The 9,986-nt window shown below is 36.5% G+C and overlaps 1 protein-coding gene across 1 annotated transcript; it reads right to left on the bottom strand.

Annotated features, from left to right (window-relative positions):
* Positions 1 to 1,643: 1,643 nt before the first annotated feature.
* On the bottom strand, positions 1,644 to 8,121 carry LOC128203008 (PCNA-associated factor-like). Its single transcript, XM_052904244.1, has 4 exons — positions 7,989 to 8,121; positions 4,183 to 4,254; positions 3,431 to 3,593; positions 1,644 to 2,415 (listed from the first exon to the last, which is right to left on the bottom strand). Exons 1-4 carry the CDS (start codon positions 8,038 to 8,040, stop codon positions 2,373 to 2,375), a joined length of 330 nt encoding a protein of 109 aa, XP_052760204.1. The 5' UTR covers positions 8,041 to 8,121; the 3' UTR covers positions 1,644 to 2,372.
* Between the last annotated feature and the right edge of the window lie 1,865 nt (positions 8,122 to 9,986).

The following is a 9,986-nucleotide window of genomic DNA, read 5'->3' as shown; positions in this document are numbered from 1 at the left end:
AGTCCCATTTTGCTTGGGTAGGCAATGGACAGTACCCCATCATGTTCATTTTGTCCCAAGTCCCATTTGCTTGGGTAGGCAATGGACAGTACCCCATCATGTTTATTTTGTCCAAAGTCCCATTTGCTTGGGTAGGCAATGGACAGTACCCCATCATGTTCATTTTGTCCCAAGTCCCATCTTGCTTGGGTAGGCAATGGACAGTACCCCATTATGTTTATTTTGTCCAATGTCCCATTTGCTTGGGTAGGCAATGGACAGTACCCCATCATGTTCATTTTGTCCCAAGTCCCATCTTGCTTGGGTAGGCAATGGACAGTACCCCATCATGTTCATTTTGTCCAAAGTCCCATCTTGCTTGGGTAGGCAATGGACAGTACCCCATCATGTTCATTTTGTCCCAAGTCCCATCTTGCTTGGGTAGGCAATGGACAGTACCCCATCATGTTCATTTTGTCCCAAGTCCCATCTTGCTTGGGTAGGCAATGGACAGTACCCCACCATGTTCATTTTGTCCCAAGTCCCATCTTGCTTGGGTAGACAATGGACAGTACCCCACCATGTTCATTTTGTCCCAAGTCCCATCTTGCTTGGGTAGGCAATAAACAGTACCCCATCATGTTCATTTTGTCCCAAGTCCCATCTTGCTTGGGTAGGCAATGGACAGTACCCCATTATGTTTATTTTGTCCAATGTCCCATTTGCTTGGGTAGGCAATGGACAGTACCCCATCATGTTCATTTTGTCCCAAGTCCCATCTTGCTTGGGTAGGCAATGGACAGTACCCCATCATGTTCATTTTGTCCAAAGTCCCATCTTGCTTGGGTAGGCAATGGACAGTACCCCATCATGTTCATTTTGTCCCAAGTCCCATCTTGCTTGGGTAGGCAATGGACAGTACCCCACCATGTTCATTTTGTCCAATGTCCCATTTGCTTGGGTAGGCAATGGACAGTACCCCATCATGTTCATTTTGTCCAAAGTCCCATCTTGCTTGGGTAGGCAATGGACAGTACCCCATCATGTTCATTTTGTCCCAAGTCCCATCTTGCTTGGGTAGGCAATGGACAGTACCCCATTATGTTTATTTTGTCCCAAGTCCCATCTTAGACACACCCTGTATGCTCAAGTGTTCGCAAGGACTTTCGAACATTAGGCCCAGTTACCTAAATGTTCATAAAATCAATGTCCCCCCACCTTATAAAAATACATGTAAATCAATTGTATTCAAGATATCCAAAGACACTGCAAGCCTGTCTCTGACTTCTCAAAACGTTTTAAGCTTAACAGACTTCAGTAGTTTATCTTGTTAAATACAATTTCTTACATTAACCAGTTATATTTTTTTGTTTTGTTTTATCAAACAGTTAACTTCAATAACTGTCAAATAAAAACCAAAAAGTTACAAATTTCACAAATTATATAAGAACAAAATAGCATTAAAGGTTGTTAACCGATTTAAGTAAATTTGAAAAATTGGCCCAGTAAATAGAGTCATTTGACTTCACTGAGCAGGCAAGATGGCTAACTGCATGGTTCATATCATGGTTTCACTGATTAACTTTTATACCAGGATAATTTTATGTCCTATTGGCGTATGACCCAGTTCAATTATGAAAACAACAGAAAAGGACAGAGAGTAATCAATAAAATACAAATTTTATTTGAGCGTAAGTTACAAAATGCTTAATGTTAAATGAAGAACTTCTTCAATCTATTGAATATAACAAAATACATCTGATAAATGAATATGCATCAAACTGCGACTGCCACAGAATAATCTTTACATTTTCATAAATTGAATTTAAAACACAGAAATACTTTTCAAAAAGTCATGTCCATTCAGCATAAATTGCAGACCGAGATAAAAGTTGCACTCCATCCTTTGGGTAATTCCATATATATTAATTCACTTTTTTTCTATGTATATATGGGCTATAAAATCATATTCATCATAATTATATGGGAGAATATAATGTGTTCAGTTGCAATCTTTAGCATTTATAATACTACAATCTAACAAATTGTACACATATCAATTTAGCTGTTCTTGACACAAACGAAAGCTTACATTTTTCTCTGACAAGAAGACATGTAAAAATGAACACATTCGGCTTGAAACAATGCATTGATTGGGCATTTACTTTCAGATTGTTTGGTTTGGTGCATTAAAAAGTCACTGGATTTTGATGCACAACCGTTGGTATAGCACACACGTTTCTCAGTCTAATCACTTCCTGGTATTAAATAGTTCATTCAGTATTTTCCATCATTTCATTGGACTACAATGTTCTGTTCATCAGTTGTATGGGAAACATTGGCACATACATGTAGTTAACAGTGTTTGTTTTATTCTGAGTGAAAGCCTCGTACTAACTGTCCTTGCTTGATCCTGCCTCTATGTCTTTACTGCATCTGAAAGAATCAAGTCAATGTTTTGTTTACTGTGTGATGTCATTGTACACCATTCAAATAAACATAAGCTTATACCATGTATAGCCTATTAATATTATCGACAAAATAAGAAAACAAACTGAAATTATTTGTAGTAATACTAAACAAACAGATATGTACATGGGGATCATATGCCATTTAAATTCTATACTGGTAGACAATAGTGGTTACTTAAGGATTGACAGCAATTTTTCATAGGTTTCTGCTTTATGAACGCAGTAGGGCACGCGATGAAATTCAATGAAGTGCTTTTTGCCCTTCTGCATTCATACGCATAAACGCGAGAAAAAATGCAATCAATTCTTTATAATTTTACATTATAAATAATAATTCATTACGACTAAGAATAAGCATTATCTTCTGCAATTAAGTATCTATTCTTAAAGAAATGTAACTGACAACAAACGTTTGTTTTAAGGAAAAGCTGATTTTTGCTACTTTGTATATCATCGGTTTAATATTTGACATAGCGCTAATCCAATCGAAGGGCAATATTGAAATAAACAATGACGTCATAACCCCTTGCATTTTATACAATATAAACGTCAAGTTCTGAGGACTAGACGAATGTAAATATATGTCTATAAATATTATACATCTTGGATTTGCAATGTCGTAAGGGAACTATTTTACATGTACAAATAAACATCGCTATTCCCAACACTGTTTATCTGAAATATTGCTATTCCGAAATAATTTTTTGGGTCCCTACGATTTCGGATTAACAGTGTTCAACTGTATACCACTAGACATAGAAGAATGCTTTTGCTCTCAGTGCAAGAATGTTCTAGAACCTGATTTAACAATAGTCAATTTAAGTACAAGCCCTCACTGGTAAAATATTAACTGTGCTAGCTTAGCAGATAAATTTAAACAATTTGAGTACATGTACTAGGTACAAATCATAATTTGAAGCGCAAGCTAAATCCTCTTACAGACTAAATTAACCAACACTTGACTATCCCCAAATACCCACCCTGCCTCACTAGATCCTGTAATTTCTACATCATCACTGGGTTGAGCATTCTCTTTGTCCACTTTTGACTTTCCAGGTGATAGGAAGGAACCAATTCCTTTCTGCCAGTCAGGGGTGGGGCGCTGGATTGCTGGGTTTCCACCACCATATTTAGCATTTTTACCTGAAATACACATAAAAATATGATTTAATAACTACTACAGGCACAGCATTTCGAACATCAGAGAATTATCAGTTTTAGTAATGATTACCAGATGATCACAGTGCACTGACTGTATTTAATATATTACAATTGTTGATCCAGTAACAATTTAATAAAGGACCTGGATGAAATAAGGGATTTGTAATTCCTTTTTTGTGATATCTTTTGTGTATGGTCTATGAACTTGTTGTTTTACTAATTTTTTAATGTTTTATACATCGACGATCGTATACATTACAGAAATAAATCTTTTTTATCATATTTGCGAACTGCAAAATGACAGTTGAATTTTAACTGTACTCTTCATATCAGACTTCACTTGGAATGATTCACATAGTCATATCAATCAGGGTAGCAAAGTATGATTTCATCAGAGCTCCAGATAGATGGGTGAAAAGGTATTACAAATTATGAAAACCTAATGGATTTTCTATTTTTCCATATCAAAACAAATTGGATTTTGTCTAATTGTCTGTCTTGTTGATATGTTAACCATATCCACTTAAATATTTATTGATATCATTTTGAATAATTACTAACATTTACTTACCTGATGGCGATGCACCAGCTGAACTTGATCCTGCTCCACCAAGTGCTTTTCTCGGAGCACTGCCTCCAACAGCTAAGGATAAACAAACTTTTATTAGAACTCCATCATTCAAAGGGTTCAGGGTTGTCAATAAGTTTTTGTTGAACAGACTGAAACAGAAAAGTAGGCGGCCAGCTAGGGGGATCTGTGGGCTTTATCGATAGCTTCATAGATATGTAATTCTACGTACCGTACTCGTAATGTAGGGTCATTTATTTTCATATCTGTTGCTTGTTTAATTGCTATAAATTAATTTCCATGAAGTATAACCATCGCTAAATACATTGCACTTAAAAAAAAAACTATGTAAGTATAATGTTACTATTTTAAGAATTTTGAGATATCGCAAAATAAGGTTATTGGTATCAAAGATGCGTAAAACGTTGACTGCGCAGATTTGTGGGCATTCCTGTTTTGTTTTCCTCTTGGAAATTTACACAATGCTGCAAGTTATAATTAACTACCAATAATACAACTATATTTTATTGATCACGCGCCTGACGTCACGGTTCAGAATCGTGTCAAAATGTCGGCAATGTTGGATAAAAAATCGTCTACTGCGTCTACAAATTTGCCGAATCATAATATAAGATAATGAATCAGATTATCGGAAATTTTTAAACCAGTCAAGGCGATGCTCTAAATATCAACAAAAGATGTTATAGGCGAAAAGGGCCGTTTTGAGAAGTAAGGATCATTTATTACCAAAAAAAACCTCGCGATCATATATTTTTTTCTTGGTCCCAGATTTACAGATATCGGGATACTTGATAAACAATTGACACATGTAAGTGTTTTAAAATATCTAAACATGTTTTTTGGCATAATGACATAACAAAGTATGTTTTTAATAGTAGGCAATAATATTTTCGTAGAAATGTGAATTTATAACAGAGATAATTTCAAAATTGTAGCCGCGAGGATTCTCTGCGCAAGGACCATTCACTACTTTTTGCTGGGATGGTGGACGTCATGAGTCTGCCATAGTGAAAAATATCGTCAAAAGACTATTTGATGGCCATTTAGGTGGACTAGACACAAGGGGTCCACATGCATGCCATATCCCCCGGAGGGAAAAAAATCCCCCGAAATTTCGACCCATCCCCAGGTTTCCCGTAGGGGGATAAAAAAACCCCCAGAATTAAAAAAAGTGTGTTTAAAATTACGCAAATTTATCACAGGGTTTAATTATATATATATATGCCTGTTTACAGTTATAATGCCCTTCCTGTCCTGAAGCTTAATTGGATTATCAACTGATGGTGTGTTTTAACAACACCTTTTGGTTGACACTTAATAAATCAGCAGGGCACATTTCATGCATTGTTTTGATTGAAACTGACAGAATTTGCGTAAGAAATGTCAATTAGACTGGTCAGATAAAAGGTCGGTTTTCATTGGTTTAACTTTAATTTTTATCCAATCAGATAGGATGTAACAAATTAAAGAGTTCTTCAAAACATGTGTCATTGTCATCAAAAGGATTAATAATTTAAAGATGACAGTAAATTATTCGGTAAAGAAAAGGATTAATATAACTAATAGATAATGCTGTTCTTTGTTATGCCTCACTTACATGTTAACATACACGACATTGACCTTCATCGCAAATATCGGAAAAAACAGAACTTCAGAAGAGAAAGTAGACAATACGGATGAAATGACTTTTATTTATTTATTTATATGGCAGGGTTCTCAATAAGTTTCAGTTTAACCGTCTCAAATAGTAAAGTAACCGACCAGCTTCTACTTATTCTACTTAAAATTCATTTAGTTTTCCAAATTTGAACCGGCCCAATTGCCATTTGAACCGTCCATTTTGGCCGGCAGCCGCTTCTTATTGAGAACACTGTATGGTGATGTTTTTATTTTTTGATGAATGCCAAAAGAAGATTATGAACTTAAACAATAAATTATGCATTTGCTTTTTATCAAAAACAAACAAATCTGACTATTTGGGAATTGAAATGAAAAATTATGATCATAGGCAGCAGATTTTGTATCCAATTTTAGAAGGAGGTAAGCCCATTAAATTGTCTCTGAAAGTGAAATATATTTTTCTATAAACTTTATATAACTTTATATAATACTTTATTAAAGTATTATATTTTGCAAGTGAGTGCTTTTATTATGCAATTATAATGGCTGTGCCTCATAAAAATATAGATGAAGTGCTGGAAAAAGGGTTAAACGAGGTGAATTGGCACGTGCGCCATGACCGTAGTGCTACATGGCGATGATGAAAATCCCCTGGTATGTGTCCCAAATCGGTCCTACTAAGCATGCCATGGCCAAACTGTTCCAAGCGATTTAAAACAGTGCCCTGAAGCCTTGTATGTGCCCTTCATGTATATATCGTTATGTTTTGACAGAATGAAATGAAGAAAAGCCGTCAAACTCATAATTATAAGTTGGATATTTATTTTTTGTGTACTGAACTAATATAAACATTATCTGGTAATATTTCTTGTTTTTATGATATTTTATAGACGCTATATGCTTTAACCAGGAATCCTGATCTGAACAACTACCCACTTTTGATACTATACAATTTGTACGTGAAGGATTTGCCATATCAAAAATCTAAAAAAAATCCGTCAACTTACAATTATTTGGAGTACCAACTAAGCTAAACTGTCGGCTGGTTCTTACTGACACTCAATCCATTACCACTTGTCCACCTCCACTATTTTTAGAGCGTTTTATTCCTTTCAAAACGCATAGTGATAGCCTAAATAAAAAAGCCAAAAAACAATGGGACTCAAGTGCTACTATATGTTACAAAACAAAAAACCGGTCACCTACAGAGCTCTTCCATAGCTACAATAATGAGCGATCAGGGATACTTTTTTATTATTTTGACATTTCATGTGTATCCCTGTAACGCTACAACTCTCTACCATTTAACACTGGAAGAAACAATATATAGTAATAATATGCATCGATGTTGAATAATAATGATATAATTGTTCGAAATGTACCTGACAGTGATCTTAACTGGGTTTGATTTGTCGTTAGAGTCGTTATTTTCACATAAATATACTCTGGGTCACGAAATGAGCGTAGCAGGCCACCATTTTTATACATGTTGATTTTTATCGAATAAATTTGTACCTATCCGTCAATGATGGTTAACCCTGTGCGCAGTCACAGTTATCCTCCCTTTTCTATGTATTGTGCAGAGCAACGCAACAGTGTTCAAAAATGGTGATACCTAATCATCATCATCATCATCATCATCATCACGAACATCATCATCATCAACTTCTCCCAACTTGACCCATCAAACACGTTAGCTTTCAGCGCATTGAAATGGTTGCATTTTTAATAGTGTTATTTAACCGAGCCTATTAACGACCAAAATATTCGAAATCCTCTAACTCGTTTCATACATGTACACAACCTGTCAGATTTGTCCTAGATTTACAGATTAATGGATACAATCGATGCATGTAAGTGCATTATGGTATCTGAACATGTTTTTTCGGCATAATGACATAAATAAATGTGTGTTTGATAGTAGGCAATGATATTTTCGTAGAAATTTGAATTTATAACAAAGATAATTTAAAAATTGTGGCCGCGAGGATCCTCTGCACAAGGCCCGTTTGCTACTTTTTGCTGGGATGGTGGACGTCACCAGTCTGCCATAGTCTAAAAATTGTCAAAAGACTGGTTGACGGCCATTTAGGTGGACTAAGCTCTTCCAGGGCTCTTCGCCGACTTTATTTCTAGAAACCTCTCGTTTACAAGAAAAAAACGCTCACCTTTCCTTGAACCAGAGGATCCACCACCACCGTCTGCTTTAGTGCGCACCATTTTGTTTTTAAAATAACGCAATGTTGTTAAAGATCAAACTATTTCAATTTTTTTGTCTCTCTTCCCGCGTATATCGGCGTCTGAAATCTTTCTAACTTGTAAAAATTGAAAAACGCGCTCTGAGTTTATTAGTCAAAACGGCAAATTGCAATCCGAAAGAGCATCAAAATATATATTTCACGAGTGGTGTAGCCACGTGTGAAGTTAGTTCATGTGAACGGATACTAAGACATTTATAAGTTGAATGGTACAACATAATTATAAATATTAGTAAGTGCAAAAACACAAAGAACTATTTTATAAAGTGCTAGTATCTTGTCTTCATCTGTCTTAATATAATCACGTGGCACTTTGGATGACAGGATCTTATACTTTTGTGGAACTAGTTCAATTACACTTTCAACACGAATCCGGCTGTTGGCAATCCCGCACGTTTTCTCCACATCAAAGGCACTTTCCCTTTTGCAAAAAAGCCCCAATCAACCCAAATGAGGTATCCGGGAACAAGTGTTTCAAGTATGCCAGAGTTTTCAGTAATTGTTTCATCATTTGATCTGCCATCATCTAGCCATTTGAGGGACGTAAAACTGGGGTCCCGTGTGACAGTGCACTGGTGCACGTTAAAGAACTAGGGTAGCTCTAACCAGGGTTACATTCTGTCTGTGCACTATGCTCCAAAAACCTAAAATGACTAATAATCTTAACGTAGCATTCGCCGAATGGGCAAGGCCCGAGCGCTCGTATAAATAAGCTGACACACCACCGCCCACATGCTGTGTCCGCCCGGTTAGCTCAGTCGGTAGAGCGTTGGACTGTTAATCGGACAGCCCGGGTTCGATTCCCGGGCGGACCAGCTAGGTCACTTCTGTTGTGATTGGTTATGAAATCCTTTCTACGACAATTCGCACTGTACCACTGCCCCTGGCATGTACAGAAGTTGTCAGTTCCTTGCAGAAGTGAAGGCACCTAGTACTGGTTCACCGCCCAGGATAGGTGTGCGGTGGTTGAACTGTCACTCTGGGACCCTTCAATGTGCTCACGCCGGGACCCGGAGTATAAACTACTAACACCACCACCGCCCACATGCTTTGAGATTTGAAGGTATTTCCATAAACACTTCAAAGCAGTCAATAATCACAGATGCTTTTGTTCCAAAGTGAGTTCTGATACTCATTGGCATTGTTTTCCTCAAGGACTCTCTGTCAGGCCAGTGGATGAATGGCCATATTCAGGACTTGAATTATAACTTACTGAAAAGGGAAAAATGTAAACCTCTTTATAACATTTGTGATAACTCTGGCCTGGAAAATATTATCTCTGAACCTACATGCTTTGAGAAAAATTGCAAGTTGAGAAAAACTTATTGATGTCATCTTCAGCAATGCAAAGTCTTTCACGTGTAAAATATTAAACTTTAATTGCAGTCTAAGCGACTGTCACAACCTCATAGCTACTTGTTTAAGAGAACAAGGTGAGCCATTTATGAAAAAGAAGGTCACTTTAATCTTTGGGGACATGGGCGATATTTATTGGGCTCACTAACACCTATTGAATCAAGTTGTTGACGAGCATGCCCCAGTAAAACAGAAAACCCCAAAAAGGAATCCACCAGCTTATATGAACTCTAGGTACCGTAAACTTATTTACAAGGCTCGTCAAGCAAGAAACATCTATAACAGAAATCAGAGCATAGCCAACTGGTTAAACTAAACTAAGTTCGTAAATATCAAAACCAATGTGAAAAGAGAATGTATAACCGTTTATTTCAAAGAACAGTGTAGTGGAGGACCCGAATCTAAGGACTTCTGGTCGACAATCAAACCTTTTCTCTTACAGAAACCCGCAAATAAATCAGATAATCCAATAATACATAAAGACAACATAGGGAATATGGTTTCTGATCAAAAACTAGTGGCCAATAAAATAAACTAATTTTATATTAATAT

This window comes from Mya arenaria, chromosome 9 (genome assembly GCF_026914265.1).
Source record: "Mya arenaria isolate MELC-2E11 chromosome 9, ASM2691426v1".
Taxonomy (NCBI): domain Eukaryota; kingdom Metazoa; phylum Mollusca; class Bivalvia; order Myida; family Myidae; genus Mya; species Mya arenaria.
This window is presented reverse-complemented; position numbering and strand designations above follow the sequence as displayed.

Coding starts and splice junctions, on each gene's coding strand:
- LOC128203008 (XM_052904244.1), bottom strand. CDS start 8,040: ATGGTGCGCACTAAAGCAGACGGTGGTGGTGGATCCTCTGGTTCAAGG. Junction 4,255..7,988: donor ATCCTCTGGTTCAAGGAAAG/GTGAGCGTTTTT, acceptor GTTTATCCTTAG/CTGTTGGAGGCAGTGCTCCG. Junction 3,594..4,182: donor AGCTGGTGCATCGCCATCAG/GTAAGTAAATGT, acceptor TGTGTATTTCAG/GTAAAAATGCTAAATATGGT.